The 24,323-nt window shown below is 39.9% G+C and overlaps 1 protein-coding gene across 4 annotated transcripts in view; it reads left to right on the top strand.

Annotated features, from left to right (window-relative positions):
• The first annotated feature begins 3,362 nt into the window (after positions 1-3,362).
• The window catches only part of EFR3A (EFR3 homolog A), an 85,343-nt gene continuing 64,382 nt past the window's right edge, over positions 3,363-24,323 (top strand). For 3 of the 4 annotated variants that reach the window (XM_082044113.1, XM_082044114.1, XM_082044111.1), the window contains exons 1-3: positions 3,363-3,588; positions 9,236-9,289; positions 14,201-14,290. In XM_082044113.1, the coding sequence (XP_081900239.1) occupies positions 14,278-14,290 (13 nt within the window). In that variant the 5' untranslated portion in view covers positions 3,363-3,588; positions 9,236-9,289; positions 14,201-14,277. The remainder of the gene's footprint in view (positions 3,589-9,235; positions 9,290-14,200; positions 14,291-24,323) is intronic. The other variant, XM_082044112.1, reaches the window with a different exon arrangement.

Raw genomic sequence — 24,323 nt, 5'->3', positions numbered from 1 at the left:
ACCCGTGACTGCACTATTTGCTCACATTTTCCTGAAACCATACGGCACGACAAGCACGTTGGAGCTTGCACTCCTTTACACACAGCTAATAGAAAAATGAGACAAATAGCTTGAATGCATCACTTCAATAAAGGGAGCAGGCTGCCTAGGGCTGATCAACAGAAGAATGATCTGAACTTGAAGCTGCATCTGACATGATGTGTTGACACCCTAATATATTTGTATTTTTGGATTACGAAAAATTTATTAAAACTTTCTCCTACATTTCCAAGTACTAAAAGGGCTATTATCACCAGCTATAATTGAAAGACAAAGGGCAAACGTAGCTACATGGAATATCTCAGTACTGACCGTTGTTGGCTTAAACAATAATAAACTGCAGTCTATTCCTAACAGGTTACACTTTACAGGCAGTGATTCAATACCTATTTCTATGGAATGATAACAAAAATTTGGCAAAAAGACCCCTTAACACTGTTTTGAAAGTGTTAAAAAGCAGGCACTTGTATTGCAGTGTGCCGGACACTCAGAGGACTGTTACTCTAATTGAGCATGCACGTGATTTACATGTCTTGGTATTTATTACATTTACCTATTGCATATTCATTTGTTTCTACCATTTAGTTAACAAATTATTTACATAATCCCTGCTGTAAGTCCATCTTTGGTATTCCAGAGTCTTCATTAAGGGTCTCCAGTGGTCCACAGTGTCTTCCCAGCCTGGTGCCCCTCTGGTGTCAGATCCTTGATCTAATTTTTTGAGTATGCACATTGTCATTTTGTGCTACTACTCAGCAAAAGTCGTATAGCTCATTCTTCATTTAGTGTAACATTCCATTTTCCCAGCTTGCAAGCCAAGAGGACATCCCACTTTGCCTTATGTCCAGTGTCTATACAGCTATTGTATCACAGTTAGAGCCACTGAATCCAGTTCTGGGTTCCCCAGTTCGAAGAGGATAAGGAATTACTGGAGGGAGTCCAGCGGCGGGCTACGAAGATGATGAGGGCCCTAGAGCACCTTTCTTATGAAGAGACACTGAGAGAGCTGGGTCTGTTCAGCATGGAAAAAAAGAAGCTGAGAGGGGATCTCATCAGTGTTTATAAATATCTCCAGGGTGGGTGTCAAGAGGATGGGACCATACCCTTTTCAGTGGTGCCCAATGACAGGATGAGGGGCAACAGGCACAGACTGAAGCACAGGAGGTTCCACCAGAATATGAGGAGAAAATTCTTTACTTTGAGGTGCCAGAGCCCTGGAGCAGGCTGCCCAGAGAGGTTGTGGAGTCTCCTTCTCTGGAGACATTCAAACCCACCTGGACACCTTCCTGTGTGATCTGCTCTGGTGAACCTGCTTTAGCAGGTGGGTTGGACTGGATGATCTCCAGAGGTCCCTTCCAACCCCAACCATTTTGCAGTTCTGTGATTGTTTCTCTATTAGGTTTCTGTTACATTATGCCTAGTCCTCCTACATTATGCCCAGGGAATTCTAAAATATTTTTGTTCCTCTTATCAAGAGGGTAGACTGTTGACTTTTTATTATTATTTTCATTATTTTTGGCCCAAAGAGTTCATAAGATGTATTTTGGAAATCATATAAACAAATAAGAAGGACTTCAGTTTATTCTTTTAGCTCCCCCAGTTGCACCCACATGTGATAGTCTTGCCAGTTTTCCCAAATGAACATGTTTTCAATACTGCTGAAAACTGCAAGACATCTCACCTCCCCAGTTTCACAGTTTCAGGGATTATTTTCAAGGAACACAAGTCAAGAACACTGATCCTGCTTCTACTGTTGGTGAAAGAAAGGAAGAGATTCAAAAAGCATAAGGAAATTAAATGCTACTTTTTCACCATACATTTCACCATTTCACCACTGACCTGAAGTCAGTGAAATATATAGACTCAAACATGGAGAATATTTTTGACTCATCCACCTGAGAGCTGAACTGGCATGTGTTCCTTCAGAAGGAACTATCTACAACAGAGAACAAACTTTTCAGATTTCCCGTTTCCTGTCTAGAAAATCAGGCTTCACATACATCAGCTTTTGAAGCTGCTAATATTATTTTGAGGAGAACAGATTAAGAGATTACGCTGCCTTGGATCAGCAGCTGTTTCACGTGATTTCCATTTGGTTTTTTGTAATGTCTGTACACTGTTGAATGCTGGTCTGTCAAGCCACGGAGCACCGTGTGTCCAGCCTGGCCCTTCCTTCAGTCCCTGAGTAACCGCAGCACAACCACAGCTCCTCCCCTGCTGTCCAGTTCTGACTAATAATGGCTTAAACGGAAACGGGCCAAAAATCTCCTGCCATCACTCTGGTTTAGGGTACAACTTTGACTTAGTGTTGTTTAAACAAGGAAACGTCCTCTCCCTCTCAGCCATGCTTCAGAGGGCACCGCCTCTCCACACACACCTCACCCACCAGGAACATGAAAGGTGTAGCGGCAACATGGCCAAATCTCCCTGAGAAGGAGGGTGGTCAGTAGGTCACAGAGGTTCTCTTTTCCCTCTACTCTGCCCTGGTGAGACCACACCTGGAATATTGTGTCCAGTTCTGGGCCCCTCAGTTCCAGAAGGACAGGGAGAGATTCCAGCGCAGGGCAACAAAGATGCTGAAGGGAGTGGAGCATCTCCCGTGTGAGGAAAGGCTGAGGGAGCTGGGGCTCTTTAGCTTGGAGGAGACTGAGGGGTGGCCTCATTAATGCTTATAAATTTATAAAGGGTGAGTGTCATGAGGGTGAAGCCAGGCTCTTCTTGGTGACAACCAATGATAAGACAAGCAGCAATGGATATAAACTGGAACACAGGAGGTTTCATTTAGTATTTGAGAAAAAGCTTCTTCATAATGAGGGTGATGAAGCAATGGACCAAACTGCCCAGGGAGGTTGTGGAGTCTCCTTCTCTGGAGACATTCAAAACCCGCCTGGACGCCTTCCTGTGTAACCTCATCTGGGTGTTCATGCTCTGGTGGGGGGATTGGAGTAGATGATCTTTCGAGGTCCCTTCTAATTCATAACATTCTGTGATTCTGTGAAAGAGACTCCCCTTCAGAGCTTCAGCTCATCCGGGCAAGGCCAGTGTGCCCGGGACTCTCCACCACAAGCTCCCCGGCCCTGTCATGGCCTCCACGCCCCGAAGCAGAAAGGCGCTGGGCATGTGATGAGATGGCGGGGGCGGGGCCTGTGAAATGGGGCGGGGCCTGTGAAATGGGGCGGGGCCTGTGAAATGGGGCGGGGCCTGTAGAATGGGGCGGGGCCGCGCCGGCCTTGGCCCCCTGCCTGCGGGCGCCGGCGAGCCTGCGCCGCAAAGGATGCCGGGAGTTGTGTCCGCCCGCGGAGCTGCCCCGCCCCGCTCCGCGCTGCCTGGGCCGCCCTTTGCCCCAGGGCCGAGTCGTGCCCGGGGTGCTAGTTCTGCCGCCGTGAGCCCTTGTCGCTGCTTGTGTGTGGGAAGGGATGGGCGGAGAGCGGACGCGGCGCAGCTCCTCACAGAACTACAGCTCCCGGCGTGCATTGCGCCCGCCAAAAAATTAATGGGGGGGTAGGGGGAAAATGGCGGCTGCTAAAGCGAGTCGGAGCGGTGGCTGAGGTGAGTGTGGGGCAGCCAGGCAGCGCTCTCTTGGCTTTCGCAGCCGTCCCCTTTTCCCGTTCTCCCGCCCCCTTCCCCGCTCTCGGCGGTCGGGAGCGCTGCGGGAGCGGCGGGAGGCGCGGGCCGGCCCGCGGCAGCGGGAGCGCTCCGGGGGGCGGGAGAAGGAGCCGCGGGACGCGGGCTCAGCCCGGCGCCCTGTACCCTGTCAGCACGGTTCCCGCACAAAAGCTCTCCCGGGGCGCTGCAGTAGCGAGCGGGACCCCCCTGCCTTTCCCAGGAGAGGGTGGGTGGTGCAGAGGCCTTTCTTGAGGCGATAAGTCAGAGCCCGGTTGTCCGTGTGTCGTCAGACATCCGTGTGGCAGCAGTGTGGGAGCAGCGAAGCACGGGGGACTGTGGCTTTGGGGTTGCCCTGAGCTGTTTTTCTTCCAATAGACCATAACACAGCGAAGTATTGCAAATTAAAAAAAAAAAAAAAAAAAAAGTTCTTCACGGTGAGGGTGACAGAACACTGGAACAGGCTGCCCAGGGGCTTGTGGAGTCTCCTCTGCAGACATTCAAACCCGCCTGGACACCTTCCTGTGTAACCTCATCTGGGTGTTCCTGCTCCGGCTGGGAGATTGGACTGAATGATCTTTCGAGGTCCCTCCCAATCCCTGACATTCTGTGATTCTATGAAAATATTAACCAAACAACATTCAAACTTACAACAAAAGGCTGCTCTGTGAGCTTCATCTTTTACTTGGAAGTTAATTGTGCGGCGCAGAGCCATACTTTAGATAATTGAGGTGTAGGTTCACAAATGCTATTACTGAGAACTAATTATAATAAAACTTCTCCTTCATTAAGCTTAATATGTCCAGGGAGGTGTCCCATGGTACTTTGAGATACTGGGAGGAAAAGATCCTGGTGTGGACTGAGAGATCTCTGTGCTCTGTTGGAGAACTTGTAGAAGAGCCTGTAACTTAGAACCAGAGTTTCAATTCCTACATCAAAATCAGTTTTGCTAGCCTCGATTTTGTACTTTGTAAAGCTACGTCAGATGTTTGCTGAGCAGTTTGAGTAGGTAAGCTAAAACAAGGGTAACAGCCAAGGCTTTGGAAAGATACAGGTGATATTCTACTTCCTGAAGCCTTTGTAGTGCATTCAAAATAATTAGAAATCTTTCTAATCCACCTCAGTGCGTGGATGCTTTTAAACATGTGGTAAAATTTCCTTGAGAAATTTATGGTTTGGAGTTGATTCTTGATTGTAGTGCTTTGATATATGTGAAGTCTTATGCACGAGTTTTGTTTAAGCCTTTTGATAACACTTTTAATATTTGTCTAAAAATGCATCTAGAATGGGATTAATTTCTGATTAAGGACAAAACTCAAAAAAATAGGAATCAGAATATAGTTTGTAATTAAACAACTGTTTTAAAATTAGAGATTCGAGTTTGGCATCCTGTTAATGAAAATATTTGCTGTTAATGATGAACAGTAACTTCTCTACTTCTGCAGGGGAAAAGAATAAACAAACTTTATATAACATGCAAGTGGAAGGAGATATTAGAATACTAATCAGACTTGGAAATTCAAGTGTAAAGAAAAGGGATTGCACTTCTAATTATGAAATCTAAATTGTAAAATGTGCAGGTTATGAACAGCTTTGTTTGGTATCAGTGACATTTAACTGCCAAGCCAGACTCTGTAATGAAGTAATTCTTGTAAAATTACTCTGTTATTTTAAACCAACTTTAAATATATTTGATTTTGAAGATATTAGATTTCTTTTTTTAAGTAAAAACAAATATTTTTTTTCTATAGGGAATAGAACAAAAACTATTTGATGAATTTTAACCCACCACTGGAAACTTGTGTACCTATACATAGGAACATTGCTTTTAATTTTACCAGTGAAATGGACACTGACTTGAACTAGCCTTTGAGGTGGTTGGAAGGGTTGCTAAGGAATACTTATCTAATGTGCAAGGTTTTCTTGTCCTAAGACCATCTGCTCAAGGCTGAATTCTTTGAGGTGAGGCAGGACAAATGTCCTTTGAGATGTGCCTGTTGAGCTGAGCTCTCCTGGATGACAGAACCGGTTATCCTCTCTAATATAGCCAGGCTCATTCAAACTACAATCAGATACTTTCACAGAATTGCACCGTGCTTTGTAAATCCATCTTGTATTACATGTTTTTAGATTCTGGGAATTGTAGCTGGAGCCTGTCTATATTTAGGAATGACCATATGACTTATTAATCTTGCATTGCACTGCCCATTTGCCTGCTTTCAGATCTAAAGACATTGATGAATTTTTCAAATAAGAAATATGAGTGGGGGAATCAGGTGAAGTACAAACTTCATGTGCAGTGTATTTTTAATTTTTCAGCTCATGCCAACCCAGCCTGGGTTGCCTGATTGTCAGGGATGCTTAAACCTGAACTATTTGTTGGCTTAATTTGGAGGAATGGATAGACGCCCAGCTGGCAATTTCATTTTGAATACTCAAAATCAAATTCACAATTTATAGTGTTACATAAAAGGATGACATAATGATGGATTTATTAAAAGAAAATACAAAACCTTAGGTATGCTAACATCTGTTTATGTTTAGCATTAGGATATATACCTGTATTTCCATTTTGTATCTTTTTTAGAGTTCTGTTTTAAGACAGGAAGGAAAAAGATGTCTGGTGTTCTGTTTGGCTTTCAGCGCCATTTATGGAATCTTGTGATAATAAAAAGTAGTTTCTGCTTGTAAACTAGCCTTTAGTTCCAGATCCTAGGTTATTTAAAGTAATGACAAAAACATATGTAAGCATGTAACTGGAAAGAACGTGATCGGAACCAGTAAGTAGAACAAAGTGTATATTTATTCCTGTGTTAGCGCTGCTTGAATTTGATAGAACAATAAATTGACCTTGGATTTCCTTATCCTAAACAAATTATGTGTAATCTCCTTAAAACTAAACTGAAAGCTTTTCTTAAGAAAAATGACCCTTATGGGTCATACAAGTGTTGATCTGCCTTTTAAGGTACATCCACTAGCATCATACTTTGATGATAATTGTGTTTAGAATTACTATTATATCCTTAGGAAAACAAAGTAACTTTTAGTCCCCCCGCAGAAGAGTAGACATGATTCTGATTTCCCTCTTTAAAATCCAGGAGTCAGTTGCTTTGGTGTAGGAGACGTTGTATAGGTACATAGTATCCATAACTTGCTTTTGGTGATCTGTCAAATATCACAAAATGACGTCCAGTATGTTAAACAGTAAGTGTTAGACCATTTAGAGAAACTAAATGATATCTCATGGTTTGCCATATCCCTTTTTCTAATTGTAGCCGAGTTCTACTTCATCAAATTTGGGATTTTTTTTTTTGTCCCCTCTCTTGATACGTAAAATTTAATTCAGTGACAAACAACAGCAGGCTCATGGTGGGAAGCTTCTTATTTTATTTTAGTTCTGTTCTACTGGAACAGTTATCAGCATCTGTGCACTGAACTTTGCCCTAGGCCCAATGAGGCTGTGATTGAACACTTTATAGGGAGGAAATTGTGTGGTCTGTTCTGCATGTAGAAGCCAGGCTACCTTAATATTAAATTTTTAGTCTTGTTACAGATCATAACATGATTAGAAAGCCAGTGAACTACTTAAAAAATCTTCAGTTTGAACACTTGTCTTAGTTGCTTATACCACTCTTCTAGTAATTTCTGCATTGATATCTTTTAAAGTTAGTTTACTTTACTAGCAGAAACAGTGATAATGTTCTAGAAAAATCTCTTGTGTTCCTGATAGCTAGTGGTGGTCAGTAAAATGCTCTGAGTCTCTGGCACTTCCTTGAACATCTTATCAGGCTCTTTGCACTTTTATGTTCTAATATGTGATTAGTAGATTGAGAGAGGTTCTCCTTCCCCTCTACTCCGCCCTGGTGAGACCACATCTGGCGTATTGTGTCCAGTTCTGGGCCCCTCAGTTCTAGAAGGACAGGGAACTGCTGGAGAGGGTCCAGCGTAGGGCAACCAAGATGCTGAAGGGAGTGGGGCATCTCCCTTATGAAGAAAGGCTGGGGGAGCTGGGTCTCTTTAGTTTGGAGAAGAGGAGACTGAGGGGTGACCTTATTAATGTCTATAAGTATATAAAGGTTGAATGTCATGATGATGGAGCCAGGCTCTTCTTGGTGACAACCAATGATAGGACAAGGGGTAATGGGATCAAGCTGGAACACAAGAGGTTCCACTTAAATTTGAGAAGAAACTTCTTCTCAGTGAGGGTGACAGACACTGGAACAGGCTGCCCAGGGAGGTTGTGGAGTCTCCTTCTCTGGAGACATTCAAAACCCACCTGGACACGTTCCTGTGTGACCTCATCTAGGCGTTCCTGCTCCAGCAGGGGGATTGGACTGGATGATCTTCACAGTATCACAGTATGTTTGGGATTGGAAGGGACCTCAAAAGATCATCTGAGGTCCCTTCCAATCCCAAACATACTGTGTAATATGTGAGTAAATCTGTCTTCTGTAATCTCTCAGGTAAATTCTTAACTTCACTCTAATTTAGAGATTTCACTTTTCCATGAACATCACAATCCACAGCACATTTTTCCTTTTATGAAATTATGCTACTTCTAACTCTGTCCTTGGAGAGGGACATACAGCCTTCTAATAGGATATGATATTTTAAATAAATTAATTTGAAGCACTATTTTTAATCAGGGTTGCTATCAGCAAATTTGTACCTTTGATTGAAATACATGTGCAATGAGAATAAAGTTTATTTTTAGCAACTCTGAGCATTGCTTTAGTGTATGATCATTAAAACATATTTTGTGAACAAATAAAAGATTTATTCTCACTTTATCAGTGTCTGGGATTATAGTTGTTAGTGTTGATATATAAACAGCTATTAGCTGGATTTTTTAAAATTAATTTTTAAAATTTTGTCTATGAAAACAGTAACAGTCTCTTACCTGAGGGGTTTTTTTATTATTTCTGAAAAGGTACATTTGCAGGGACGTTGCATTTGGCAGTTAATAAAACCCAGATGCCATGGTTTAATATAGAAAAATCTTCAAATGATTTGCATTTTAATACTAATTAATTTAACAGTAGATTGGGCTATTTTATCCCCAAAATAGATTGTTGTAACATCAGTTAATTGTATGAAAATACATAAATGCATCAAAAATCCTTTGAGTATCTATTGTTTGTTGTAGTTTGCTCTCTGATCTAAAACTATATTTTTTGATTCTTGGAGAAAAACGTCCTAGAAAGTACCCCACACAGATTTTTCAGCATCATTTTTCTTTGGATAGAATAGAAACCTTTCACAGGCATTTTAATAGAGATCTGCTGTGATTTGCATTAGAAGTGGAAGTATCACGTACGGCTGTACAACATTCAAAACCTCATCCCAGTAAATATAAAGCGAAATGTTTATTCAGGCATCAAATACAAGAACAGAATGACTAAATTTCAAGAACTGGCAAAACCTACATGTAGTCTGGTCAGATAAAATATCTGTGTTTCTGTGGTAACAGCCTCTTACGATGTTGGAGCTGAAGAAAGTGACTTTGGCTCTTTCTGCGTTAATTTCTATGTATATTTGGACATAAGTTATCTAAAGCTTTTGTTTTGACTTGATTTTTTTCTTTTCTTTATAGCTTATTTTGTTTTTGCAAAATTGAAGACTGATCCCTGATTAAAAATGCCTGGCAGTAAGTATTGTTACTTTAAGTACGTTAAGATGGTATTTAGGGGTGTTTACTACTACAATATTGTCTTTGGGGGTTAAAAATTCTACCAAAATTTAAATGGAAAAAAAAAAAAGCATGATACTTACTGTCATTTTTAAGATATTTAAGATCTCAATATTATCCAGCCTCTGCCTTTGTAAACTTCTGTATATTTCTCAAAGAAATGTAGCTTGGGCTCTGCCTTTTCCTTTTCAATAAGAAGTTCGCAGTTTGACATTGATGAATTTTGTGATCTTAGGTATGCACTGAAACAGCTGTATTCAGAAAATAAAAAGATATTCTGATATAGCTATAATCCCATCTTTGGAAAATTACAAATATTGTTTATAGACGATAGTATTACTGTTTAAGATATAAACTGATAAGACCTAAAATTTTAACATTCTAAGGTAAATGAGATTTTTGAGGCAGTTGTTTCTAAGAAATTATTATTTACCTTGAAGAGTAGCAGATTTCTCTAACACAAAGACTCAAGTTATGAAATTTATTATAATAGTGTTAATTCCAACTATTTTTTTTTTACATTGGTATATTTAGAAAAATTCTGGATGGTCTCTAATAAAATTACTAGCAACAGTCTTTGGCTAAAGCAGACTTCATAAAGTTACAGTACCAATCATATTGAGTGCTCTTTCGTTATAGGTTTGTAATGAGTTCCACAAATGTTTAATTTTGTGAGGAAACGTTTGAGCATTTCTTGTAAGCTTTGACTACTGGGTACTTAAAAAGGTCTTACAGTAATTCTAGGTTTTGTGTTACATGATCACACTTCTACAAATGGCTGTTCTGTAACTGTGAAAATACAGAACTACGCAGCCATTTATTTCCTTTCTGTGTATATATTAGATGACTTTTTAAAGTGTATGATGGGAAGGTAACCTAACAGATGTGTGTATATTGCAATTGTAACAAAATAACAGTACTTTCTTAACATTTTCCTTCCAAAAATTGTGGTGATGAGGAAGTATGGTTAGATTTTAATGCAAGCAAGCATCATTTTGTGTCTAGTTTTACTCTTTATCGATGTGCATAGGGAGAGTGTTCAAGACTTCAGTTTTGTTGCATGTGATGGGGAAAGCATCTGCCTGATAATTTAGGCTTCTTTACAGACTCCACAGGATTCCTTTCAGACCATATTGATGAAACAGGTTGCTACTATTTAGTGTTATTTTGAAAGGTTAAAGTGTTTGTCCTTGAAATCGGAAAAGCTCAGTTGTTTTTAAAGGCTGGGATTTTTTTTCACATGGAGTTCTCTCATCCCACACATCAAGTGCATTAAACATCTTTTGGAATAAAATGTGGAAAAGGCTGTTAGTGTGAAATTTTTTCCAAAAATGTTTTCTGTCATGAATTCTTTGTAAACAAAGTGGAATAATAGTATCCAGTTAAAAGGGAAGTTTGGTGGAGTTCTTGGGTCATATTGACCAGTTTCCTCTTCCCATGTTGTCCTGCTTGCTTTCTTGAGTCTCTGTATTGGTTCCTGGTAATATTTTTCTCTGTACAGTAGTTAGACAATGTCTAGGTCTAAAAGTGGTGGTTTGAAAGGTCGGGAGAGGCCAAGATACTAGTATTTTGGAAAGACTGGGCAAGGAGACTTCGTGAATCTTTCTAGGGACTTCAGCTGTTCCCAGAGACACTTTGGAAGTCTGTCTTGAAGTTATTGTAGGTTGAAATGTTCACAGGACAATATACTCCTTGAATATTAGCTGTCCAAAAAAATAGGCATATGTGGTCAGAACTGGAATGTGTTGTGGAGATGGAGAGAAATGAACACAGACAGTTAACTAAAGGTCATGTTCTTCTAATTTAACCGTATCTCAGTCATGTCTGCTGGTTTCTGCAGTAGTTATTACATATTAGATTATGAAATTTTTTGTTGATGTTACTCTTTAGTGATCCCATTTAAGAATATGGGGATATGGTGCTGCGTTGTTTCCTTAATGAAATCATGTTAAGGATTTAGTCTGAGTACAGTAATAGCGCAAAAATAGAAAAAAATCACTTTGCTCACCAAAGCTTAAGATGTTAAGCACTTAGTTTTTGGCATGGCAAAATATCCAGTCTGTAGCATGGTGTCTTCATCTGGAGTTGAAATGTGAGCTCTGAAATGTTGGGAAAGCAAATGTGTTTTCTCACTGCTATTATTATATGGTAGGACTAGATGGATTTGAGCCACAGCTATTTTATTAACTGATTTAGCTGTACATTATGACAAGGAAGCTGTGGATTAAAAGATTGATTAGTCCTTTTATTTAAAAACAAACCCAAAGAATTTGTAACCAGATAGCCTTTGCAGTACAGGCAGTATATGTTTTTCATTTGTCACAAGTGTGCTGTCAGTTTCCCTATTCAATAATTTGTTATCTGTTACGGAACATGGGTGGTTTTGATAGGTCTTTTGTTGGCTGCATTTGGATTGAAATGTTACAAATGCTTCTGTTAAGGAAAAAAGCATAGCTAAATCTTATATCAAAACATTTGTTTAAGACACTTTTCTCTTTGGACATTATGTTCCAGATATTCACACTTAATCAGATGCTTCAAACATAGTTTTGTAGATAATGAGGTTCTTCAGAAACAGCTAATCTACTTACTGGCTATATTCCCTGACTTCAATTTAATATTTAACTTAGAGGCGTATCTTATACTAAAATGAAATTACTTGGACTAAAAAATTATGTCTGATGCAGGTGAGAATTTGACAAATATAAGTCTCCCACATTTTTCCTTTGAGTTACTTCTGTGAAACTCGGTACCATGAACATCCCCTATGACCTTCTGTCAAATATTTGCCAGTTAGAAAGAGACCATTGATCTAAGAGATGCATATATCAGTTATTTGGAAAATCTTCCATGATTTGGAAGACTTGTGACTGTTTTGGTAACTTCAGGCTGTGTCTCCAAGTGTGCTCAATGCACTGATTGCTTCTCATTAAACTACAGAACATTTTGTTCCCTTAGCTTTCCAGACACTATGTAGGTTTTTGCCAGTTGTCTTTGCAGAGACGAGTCTGCAGTTGGTGTGTACTGGTGGCTTCTCTAGTTTGTGTGAGATGAAAATAAACAGAAGGTAGAACAACTGAATAGGAATTGTCTTTGTTCCTGGATGTTGCTGCTTCCAGTTCAGTTGCTTCATGGTCCTTAAGCAAACAATCCATCCCTCCTCCCCAATCCAAAAAGAAAGAAAAAAAACCCAAACCAACCAAAACCACCCCACACTTTTAAAATTAAAATTTTCTTTTGGAATAGAGCTTCCTTGCCAAGTGTAGGAAGGCAAACAGCATTTGAAATGGAATTTGGAATGAGTGAATTCTTAGCTGGTATTTAATGTTCTTAACACATTTTAAGAAGCAGATAATCTCCTCCTTTTGGGTTTCTTCCCTCACAACAATTTTAGGAAATTCGTTTATTTGTCTTTTGCAATTCAATTTTTTTGTTCTCTATATAATAAGTAATTAATAGCAAGATTGTTAATGAGAAAGGATGATTTATTTCACTCCGAAATACAGTTTGAAAATACCGATGGTGGCTGGAGATGTATTATCAAATCTATCTACGTAAATATTTCATGGGCTACGCTTTCTCATGTTTATGATGAAAATTAAGCCATAGTTCAAATTAATAACTTTCTCCACTCTTTCTATCTAACATACTTTTTTTCCCCCCATGTGGAGTACGTTTCTCATGTACCCTTGATACTTTAAAACCCTAAATGGGGCCTTGCACTTAATGAAGCTTTTTTTCATAATCACTTTAATTTCTTTTATATGCAGTAGAAATCCTATTAGTTTTCCGACAGTATTGTTGACTGCATAGAATAGTTTTAAAATACATGCATTATAATCTATACAATTTTAATATTTTGGCTGTTACAGAAGAGGTACATGAGGGATTATCTCAAATAATTATCTGTTGCTTCATTCTAGTACCTTAGAGGATGAGAGATGCAGGAGCCCTATATCAAATCCATCTCTGAACTACTGACCTAACCAACACAGCAACTTGAAAAACAGCTGCCAGGGGAATTTCATGGTTTGGGTTGCCTTTGGCAGTTTGCCGTTTGCTAGACTTAGACCAATAAAGGAAAATAATTGTATTTCACAATACCTGTAACTATTGTAAAACTGTGGTCACAAAATGTATAATGGATTATTTACATAATAATATACAATAAATGCTTTCAATGTGCAAACACTTAGACACAGTTTTATTTCATATGATTTTCAGGTGATTTTCTTTTCTAAATTGAAAAAGTAGGAACTTGTCTCAGTATATCCTTTTAATAAACAAAGAAAAACAGAAACGTGTAGCTGGAAAGCTGCAGCTCCTTGTACATCTGTTTGTTTCACTGGTGATACCATAAACAACTTTGTGTGCCGGTGGGGTGGTTTCTTCAGTATTCTCCAATGAATCTCCGTGGATTTCTTTAAGACTTGTTAATTTTGAGCCAGTGTTTCGTTGTTTCCTGTTAGCTATTCTCTCTATGCACACATCATTCTAACTGCATTTGAGAAAGTTAATATTTAGGAGCAGTTCCATAGAAAGTGAAAATCACTCATATTAACACATTGCAAATCACGTCTGGTTATATCGTTGACATAATTCCTCCTTACATTCCTTCCACTTCTGTATAGCCAAGAAATGAACAGTCCTGTCAAAACCTGAAGCATTTTTTTAGCTGTTGTCATTTATGTGCACACAAACTGGGCATATAATATAGGAAATCCAGTGCTTTAGAGCGGACTTAATTCTGTCCATATCCAGGCCTTTATGTGCTTTTAAACTACACATGGACAGTTTACTGGATGTTAAAATGTAGCTTAACAGTTTTTTCAGGTTTTATTAAAATATGGCTATCATTGTTATTTACAGAAATCGCTTTGCAACTGGTTTTCCTATCAGTCGATTAACCTTCACGTGCAGCATTGTTTGCTATTGATTTCTCAGTCATGGGACGAAAGGGTAAGAAGGCTCCTGCTGGTTATGCATGCAAGTCTCCTATTTTTTTATGCATGACAACAAAGAAAAATTGATTTTTTTGAAAGGGGGATAAGTTTTTCATTATGTGATTAAAGACGTGTCTCTGTGGAAAGAGCAGGGTAAATGACGTTTGAAAATATGTTGGCCCTGACCTGACATGGTATGTGGACTTTCTTTCCCATCATTGACCACTGGCATCCCCAGTGGCTCTCTGGAGAATCAGGTACCTTGTGAGTTGCTGAAGATGGGAGTTGTGGTAGATGACTCTTGGCTTTCAAAGAGTGCCATTACGTTTATAGAAAGTTACATCATTCAGGATTAATCATCGTGCAGTTGACAGTCCTGAGGCAAGGCGTGCCATCCAGGGGGACCTGGACAGGCTTGAGAAATGGAGCCATGTGAAGCTCATGAGGTTCAACAAGGCCAAGCACAAGGTCCTGCACCTGTTCAGGGCAACCCCCAGTATCCACACAGGCTGGGGGATGAAGGGATTGAGAGCAACCTTGCAGAGAAGGACTTGGGGGTATTGGTGGATGAAAAGCTGGACATGAGCCGGCAATGTGCACTCACAGCCCAGAAGGCAAATCATATCTTAGGCTGCATCAAAAGGAGCGTGGCCAGCAGGTCAAGGGAGGTGATTCTGCCCTTCTGCCCTGCTTTGGTGAGACCCTACCTGGAGTCCTGCGTTCAGCTCTGGGGTCCTAAGCACAGGAAAGACATGGACCTGTTGGAGAGGGGCCAGACAAGGCCACAGAAATGATCAGAGGACTGGAACAGCTCTGCTGAGAGAGTTGGGGTTGTTCAACCTGGAGAAGAGAAGGCTCTGTGGAGACCTTATGTCCAGCTCTTCAGTACTTAAAAGGGGGACAGACTTTTTAGCAAGGTCTGTTGCGATAGGTCAAGGGGAGATGAGGCTAGACATGACAAATTTTTTACAGTGAGGGCGGTGAAACACTGGCCCAGGTTGCCCAGAGAGGTGGTAGATACCCCATCCCTGGAGACATTCAAGGCCAGGCTGGATGGGGCTCTGAGCAACCTGATCTGGGTGAAGATGTCCCTGCTCATGGCAAGTGGTTGGACTACATGATGTCTGAAGGTCCCTTCCAACCTAATCTATTCTAAATCTATTCAATTATTCTCATTCATGCAGGAATTAGGTGGGAATGAGTAGAAAGCTGGGGTAAGTACATGAATGAGGCTCTTCCTTATGTACGAACTTGTAGATTTCCGCTAATGATCATGTCCAAAGGTGAAGAGTTCCGGATTTTGCTGTTTTGAAAGTGCTTAGCTGAACAGTCCAAGTTCTGCTTGATTCTGTGTTCTAGAATTCATGTCTATGAAGTATCCTAGCAAATTCTGTTTGTAGCTGATGCAGTCAAGGGAATGACTCTTACTGGTCACCCAGCTGGTTCAAAGAATACAAGCCTTTTGGTACCTGTGTAGTCAGTGTTTTCTGATGTAAGGGACATGTCCTAATTGTTTACATTTAGTAAAGTTAAAGTAATTATAGAATCCTTGTCTTGCACAGGTGTATTTAAGAACCCTAATACTAGCAAGTGATTTGTAAATTAGGAAAATTCTTAATTTGCCTAAGTACAAAATATAAAAAACAAATTAATTGAATCTATTTATGGTGTACTTGGAGTTTTTTTCAACATAAGTTTAAATCAATAAATGTATTTGTGAAGTGTGAATATTGCAGTAAATGTGTTTGTGTAGAATGAATATTGCAGTAGTCTGACTTGCATGCTGTTAATTCAGAGCAAGGAGGTTTCATTGTAGTTAAAGAACTGTCTAGCTTTGAATAATTTACATGTGCAAATAACCAAACTCACAGAATGGACACTACTGAAATACTGATACTTTGTGTTTAAGAACTTTAGCTTCTTTCAAATATTGAATTGTTTTTCTAACTAGAAACATGGCAGTAGGAATTAATCTTTTGTAAAGATATGCAAAATCCCCAACAATTGTGTGAAGAAAGGTAAATATTTGATTTCAATTTCAACATTTTTTAGTTGCTTTTAAATTCAGTAGCTCTTAAAAAATTATATATATATTTATACTGTGTAAAGTCTGGGTAGAATTTTAGACCCCAAGATTTTTAAAAACAGTTGCCGCCTGCATAACTCAGGCTTCCTTTTCTTGTCCAACTTGGGATCTGTTAAAGGTGTCAGTCCTTTCCATTTTCAAGAAGAGCACAATTGGGATTTTAAATTGTACTTGGGCATGTTACAGTATTTTATCAATTAAGGTCTGTACTTTGACTCCAAATGGGCACCCAGAATCTTTTAATTGTGACTTGAGAATGGTTACTCATTCCTTAGTAAGAGGAGTAAGGAATTGCAGCCGAACACTTGGCTATATCACTATATTAAATCAGTGCAGCTTCCTGATGCTTTTGTAAAACTGTATGTATGGAAACATGTGAAGAGAAATCCTCACAGATACTTTATTGTCGCCTTCTGTGGTTCTAACAAGTGCAGAATGATTTATGTGATTAAAACAGATTTTATTAAACTAGAACATAACTTCTTAATGATTAGAAAAGGAATCTAAGATGCTGACACCCTACTGTTGAACATCTTAGGTAATAACATATAAGTAGTTATTATAATTGATCTGTGTCTGCTATGATTCAGCCAGCAGAGTTCTCTTGAAGTAAATGCAGTGCAAGCTGGATCTAAGATTTTTTTTCTATATACGTGTGGGGTTTTTTTGAGTTTGTGATCTGTTGGCAATAGTTTAGACAGGAGCTTGGGGTTCTTCAGAACTGCCAGAACATTACTTTTGCAAATTAAATCTGATGTTGGACTTGCAGCATGGTGAGCAGAGCTAGTTGTGGGGAAGAATGCTTTGATTGCTGTAGAAATGAATATATCTGTGCCCACGGATGTCCTGTCTGGTTTCTACAGAAAGCTGAGACACCTTAGCCTTGCTGATTAACAACATGTGTATATATAACTGCTTCTTTGTGTGTTAATATAAAGCTGTCTCCTAGACTGACCATCTTGTGGACTGAACAGGTTAGTTGGGTGGGAAACAGGCTGGTGGTAGCAAAGGGATTTGGCTGTAGGTACTGGAGATGCACAGAAGAGCAGTTGGCTGCATATGTGGTCCTGGTGTACTCTGTGGCTCATTGGAAATCACAGGAGGGGGGAAACTACTTTTCAATTAGCTGGGATATGTGGTTCTAGATAGACATATGTTCTACCCTCAAATCTCAGTGTTTCAGAGAGGAGAATTCAAAACCTTGTAATGATTCAGAGCCTTGTAACAGCTGCTTTTCATTATTCTGGGAAACCTGAATGCAAACTGGACCACTTTTTAGAACTAATGGGAAAGATAACTACAATAATATTTTATAATACAGATTAACCTAGAAGGAGTCTTTTTAACTGTAACTTTGTCTTTGAGAAAAAACTTCTTCTCAGTAAGGGTGACAGACACTGGAACAGGCTGCCCAGGGAGGTTGTGGAGTCTCCTTCTCTGGAGACATTCAAAACCCGCCTGGACATGTTCCTGTGTGACCTCACCTAGGCGTTCCTGCTCCAGCAGGGGGATTGGACTAGATGATCTTTTGAGGTCCCTTCCAATCCCAAACATACTGTGATACTGTGATGTCTATGCTTAAAACTATTAGTATTGAAAAGCTGCATGAACTTCTGTAGTGCAAAGCTGCTGTTCTATGAGGACAGGACAAACCAGGTAAAGCTGTCTGCAGAGAAAAGAAGGTCTTTGAAATGGAGTGTATTGGCAGCTCTGAAGGCCTGTTTTTGGTAATAAGAGATTTTTTGAACATCTTTGATTCCAAATTATTTTTGTGTTCTTCTGTACGTATCTTCTTATGTCCAGATTGCAGTATCCCACAGTACTTTCTGGGAAAATCAAATGGGTCAATATAGACACAAACAAGGTACTTAATTGAACATTGGTGAGACTCGAACAAGAATTTGAGTTCTTAAACTTGTATATCTTCTGTGACTGTTTTTTGAAGTAAAATTACAACATTTTTGTTTAGCATTTTATTTTTCGATAGTGTCGATACAATTCAAACACTTTGTTACTGAACACAAACAGATGTTTTATCATGTTTTGAGCCATGTGTATGTGCCTCAGAAGGATTGCTGCTCTCAGTTTTCTTAATGTAGATACCACAGCATGATCTAGATTCACAGTTTTCAGCCATTCTCTTTCGTAAGTTGCTTTCTGTTTATGGGGGGCAGCAAAGAGGGATCAAATTTATGTAATGTGGTATTGAACTACTTGTATACAGAAAGTTTTGTTTTTAAGTAGGAAATGTTTTTCAGAATTTGTGTATATGTACTGAATTCTATAGCTGAGTGTGTTCAAATGAGGGTAAAACTTGTGTTTGAAGCTCTGACCATGCTTATGTTGGCATTTGGGTGTTTTAATAGAAAAAAAGATACGTAGATCAACGTATCTTACATGTCTATATACAGTTCTGTGGTTTACTCTGAACTAGTTAAAATCTAGTTCCCTGAGCTAAACCTTCCCACTGCATTAGCTTTGAGGCTTCCAGAAAGAAGACCTGTGAACCTCTGCATCTTCAACTTCAGGACTTTTAAACATGATGCACATGCTGTTTTCGCTCACAGGAAGCTTCTCATGCCTTTATGGTGCAGTTCAAGTGACAATGTGGTACCTACTGCCTGATCTACTTCAGCTCTGTGCATTTGGGCAACGTGTGCTGCAAGGCACCATTAGGCAGGCGTGGAGAATTTAATCCTCCCAGCATAGATACTGCCGTCACAGCATACCTATGATAAAGTGACTGAACTGTTCTGAGCATCCTTTCCTCTGATGAAAAGATGGGCAATAGTGTAAGATTCTGGGAGTTCTTACCACTGCAGCTGTGTTCCTCCTGGATTGGATCAAGAAAACAAACTGCATTGTCTTAAGAAAACGGGAGAAGTAGCAGTAATGAGGAAACTTCTTTGTGCTTCTCTACATTCAGATTTTTCAATGCACAAAGTTTCAGGTGTTTATCACCCTGAGAAGACTTGCAGCCTTGGGCACTTACTGACCAGTTCTCATTGGTTTGAAGTGAGCTTGTCTTCTATAGGGCAGGTGATGGTCAAAGTTTAGCAGTGCCATCCTTAAGCTCTCTTCAAATAGTGCAAATGTGTAATATTGACTAAGTCTTCTTGACCTTCCAAAAGTAGGGAGTGTTTGATGCTGTTCTATCTGTTGCTTGGTGTAGGGAAGCCACAACTTCAAAACCAGAAGAGGCCGCTATGTAATACAGATTTCAGTTGACCAGCAAGGTCTGTTTCTAGACATTTTGGCAACTTTCCCATGTATCAGGAGTGTTTCCAGTTTCTTGACTCTGACCTTGGAATCAAGATATCTGCTGAAAGGCTGAACTGTTCATAATGCTTGAGTGACCATTTGTGTTTCAAAGAAATGATGAGTAATCCATATGTGCTACTGCCATAAGCCTGAGACTTTAAATGTGCCATTAATTTTAACATTACCACATTTACAGTGGGAACTTGTGTAATTTGCAATATCACTGTGAGATGGTTGGCTTTGCTTTAGCAAAATATCAATATACCATGTCCTAATGCTCTGCCTAGAGTTGTATCCAGACTCATTGTCCCAGGTTCCTGTTGATTCTCTCTTCCTCCTCTCCCCTCTCATCCTTCAAAATAAGCACATATACAAGGGGTGTTGCTTTAAAGGCAATGGCTTAATCCACTTGAGAGCCTGTAGTGAAACAGAAGTGAGTGACAAGTGTTAATACAGCAAAATAACTTCCTTCCTTGCTGGGCAAGAGGGCCGTGTCCAGTCATCTGTGAGGAAATGCAGTGGGAAGTGGAGCATGGAAAATCTAGTTTAGAACTTTTAAAACTGGAACTGGATGTGAGGGGAGTGGAGCTAGGACTGGGAAGAAAAGGTATGACCAGCTTGAATATCCAGGAGGGATTCTGTAGCCTGAGCTGGAGTAAGCTTAGAATCACAGAATTATTGTGGTTGGTGTAGACCTTTAAGTTTGAGTCCAACTGTTAACCTAGCACTGGCACTAAACCATGTCCCTAAGAACCTCATGTATGCGTCTTTTAAACACCTCCAGGGAGGATGACTCCGCCACTTCTCTGAGCAGCCTGTTCCAATGCCTGACAGCCCTTTCTGTAAAGAAATTTTTCCTGATATCCAATCTGAACCTCCCCTGGTGCAACTTGAGCAACTTGAACCAAGGATATTGCTGCTCAGGATGGGGAAAAGCTCCCGCTGCTGTGACAGCTGAACCCACACACTTTCCAATGTAAAACAGAGGGACTGTCCCCATTTTTCAGTGGGGAAGCTGAGGCATGGGGTCACCCTCAGCTCAATCAAGAAGTTTGTCCTTAAACCCATAGCTAAGCCCTACAAGCCCTTGGTCCTTCACCTCCTGGACTGAGCCCCATCCCCAGTGACTTCCCACTTGATGGCAATAACCTTATTGAGCTATTTAGCCAAGTATATATATATTTTTACCTGTATCTGACCCACCTGCTGATCAGAAGTATGGTTTGAAGACTCCAGAGGGAGACAGTGACCCTTTTGGAATAATTTTGCCCCGGCACCCCTCAAGAACTGCTTGTTACCGACCTCTGGCCACACTGGAGATCGATCAAGTGTTGCTGCTTGTCCTGTTACCTTCTACAGTGTGTGTCTTCTCCTTCAAGCACAGTGTCCATCTCAATCCTGAGGTGCTGCAGCATCTTCTGTGGGATGGTCGTCCATGTTATATGCTGCTCCCTGCAGCTGTGAAGTGTTCAAGGATGCAGTATTCTGAAAATTGCTCATTTGGCTTAGAGGATAGGTTAGGGTCAAGGGAAAGCCAGATTTTGAACAGGATTGTCTGGTACTGGGAGCTTATTTCTGTGCCAGGATCATCATCCCTGTGCTGGGGAGACTCCCTTCACTTGGACCTGCCAGGCGTTTGGACCACGAGAGACGGATCAAAGTATTTGTGTTGGGTAGTGAGACTAGAAGGGTGCTGCTGTGATAATGTCAATCCTCCTCTTTTTTTTTATTCTGAATTAAATAGTCAGTAGGAGATATCCTTCCGGCTTAGTGTCTTATTGGATGAGGCCTTTAAGTGTGGTGGGTATTTTGTCCGTCATGAATCTGCTGTACGTTCTGCTACTTGTCTGGGTGGAGGAATAATGCCAGTTCATGTGCTCCAGAGGTTACATGAAACACCATGAGCCTCTTTTTCTCTTAATTTCTCCTTCAGTCCAGTGAGTTGCTTATGTCCCCATTTTTCACTGATTTGCACAACACCCTTATATTTGTTTAGAAATAGGAGTATCATGACACAAACCCTCTTTTAATTTTCTCTACTGGCTTTATCACCTAGAACTTGTTTCCTGGCTGTGAACACAACATTGAGATCAGGAACGAAAGTTGGACTTTACCGAATTTTTTTACCGTGAGCAGGTCATCAGTGCCTGCTGTGATAGAGAGGGGTCAAGGAGATCTATGCTGATGTGTCTTTTCAGGTGTCTTCTGAAGTTGGAGTGACAACATTCTGGTTTTGTATTGCTTTAGTGATGAGAAGTAAATGACCTTGTTACAGCCACCTTAATAGAGAAAAGACAAGTAAGGGCAAGAACTAAGAAACAAAATTCATAATAAGCCGTAGAGCTTCTTTCACTGGAACCAGATTAATTTTAGAAATTCTTAATGCGGTATTAAAAATAGAGAGTGCTGGTACCATCTCAGAGTCGGAAAGGAGGAGGTGGTGTTGAAAGGAACAGAAATGAGCAAGTAAAACAAAGTTACTGTGTGAGAACAACAAAGGTGGGAGAAAGAAGAGACAGTATGGAAACAGTGCAGGGGTGGGACTGGTGAAAAAGGATGCAACCGGAGACTGCATGTAATAGAAAACTTCCTTTTAATGGATTAGGAGTCTTTAAACGGCACCATCCCAACGATATTATCTTCCCTGGGGATTTGTTTTAATTGCTAATGCTTCTGAAAAGAATACTTCATTGAAGAAGCTTAGTGGTAAGCCTTATTTGACTAGGTTGTGTGTGTTTTATTTTGTTTTGTTTTTTTCTACTTCTTACTAGTAGCTTGACATGCATTGTCATTTCTAGTTTTCACAAAAAGCTTATATTCAAATTATTTTTGCATGCCTTTTGCTGTAGCGTGCTCTGCATCTCTCTATGTTGATTCCAGTGTAGAACACACCTTGAAGTTGTATTGTGTCACAACTACTTTATAATTAGCTTTACAGCTTTACTATAAGAATGAATTCTATGAAGAAAGTTGTTCATTTTTTATTTGTTTCGAGTTAACTGAGCAACAAAATATTAAAAAAAAATAAATGTAAAACTACCAAACCTGTGTAGTGGATGGAATTTTCCACGTTGGCTGTTACTGGGATTTTGCTCTCGTGGTTGACATCAAGATGAAGACAGTGTTCTCAAGACAGAAATTTCATCTCTGTGTTGGATATTTTCTTTGCTGCCAGAAACCAGCTGCATAGGAGTCAAAAATAGCCCTGGGGTGAGAGGTGGAGGAGAAGGGGGGTGTCTGGGGGATGGGGCTTCATCCCGTGGAAGTGATGAGTCCTCTGCTCCCTCGGGGAGTGTGTTACAGGGACATTGCAGTGGCTGATGAGAGTGTCCCTACAGCACTTGTTCTTTTTATAGCAGGTTGAAGAATATTTTTAATTAACTCCCTGGCCAGAATAATTGTCTTGTTCCAAAATATTTGATTTTTTTTTTTTCTTTTAATAGTGCAAAGGGAATGTCCTTGAAAATAGTTGTAGTTCTGAATTAAAGGCATCATCTTGATATTAACAGTTCAAAACTAACCAGGTATAGTTAATGTAGTGGTTGAATTGTTATTTTTTGCACTTTTCTCTGGATATTTGAAACAAATTTACTTCTGTTTATATTTCTTAGCTATAGGAAAAAAAGTAAAATGAAAGTTTAATATATAGAAGTGAAGTACTTAATTTTTACATAGTTATATTTAAGTACATTGAATAACCAAATGTAATTTTAATATTCCTCCATTTCTTGATAGCAAAGCACTCATTAGTCATCTGTAAATTCAAACTTACGTTAATTATACTATTTTTTCACAGAACAAGGGTTTTTTTAATGCATCTTGGAAGATACACAATAAAGATGTGGATGTCTATATCCAAGCTTGGGACATTATGAAAACATTCTGATTTTTTGCTTCCAGTCATAGAAATAATAACCTGCATGTTCTGAGGAGGTTGAAGGAATGAAACGGGCTCCGTGCAGTTTCATTCGATGAGCTGCGAATGACACACTGACGATGTATCTTTTAATTCTTTTTTTCTCGTGCCTGGCCTTGTTAACAGAATTTGATCCTGAAGTTTTTCACGTGTCTGGTGGCTTTCTGTAGATGTCACAGAGCTAATCAGATAAGCTGACAGTATCGCAGAGCCCTCCCGGGGAGGAACTGCTGCTGTGCTAGTTTGAGAGAGGGAATATCTGGAAAAGGAGAGAGGACCAGGGCGTGAAATCACAACCAGGATGAGGCAGTATGTCCAGGTTCCAACTGTTGAGCAAGAAAAAGCCTATGATTATAATTCTCCTTTTGAGCCAAGACCGTGTATGTGTTTGGGTAGGTGAAATTACCGTTTGCTGATAACGTGGACTGTTCCTTCTTCCTGCTATTGTGTAGAATGAATGTGCATAAAAAGAAGTTCCAGCTGGGAGATACGTGCAGATTTAACATGTAAAATGCAGGTTACGGGATTCCTTTGGCAGAAGAGAACCTCCATGTTTAAACTTGGAAAATCCCACTATTGTTTAAGTAAATAATAAGTATTGTTTAAACCTTTTATGTTGACTATCATGTAACAGTGTGAACTTCTCTGTAGCTACCACTTTAACCTTCATATTTACTTGTATAAAGTGACATAAAGACGCCTTCAAGGGGGAGACCATTAAACTGCAAATTTTGCCTGACATTAAAAGGAAATTGTCACAGGATTTTTTGGCGATAAACCTGCAGA

The sequence above is a fragment of the Streptopelia decaocto genome, assembly GCF_964273445.1.
Source record: "Streptopelia decaocto genome assembly, chromosome: 2".
NCBI lineage: Eukaryota > Metazoa > Chordata > Aves > Columbiformes > Columbidae > Streptopelia > Streptopelia decaocto.
The sequence above is the reverse complement of the archived record's forward strand: the minus strand, read 5'-3'. Positions and strand labels throughout refer to the sequence as shown.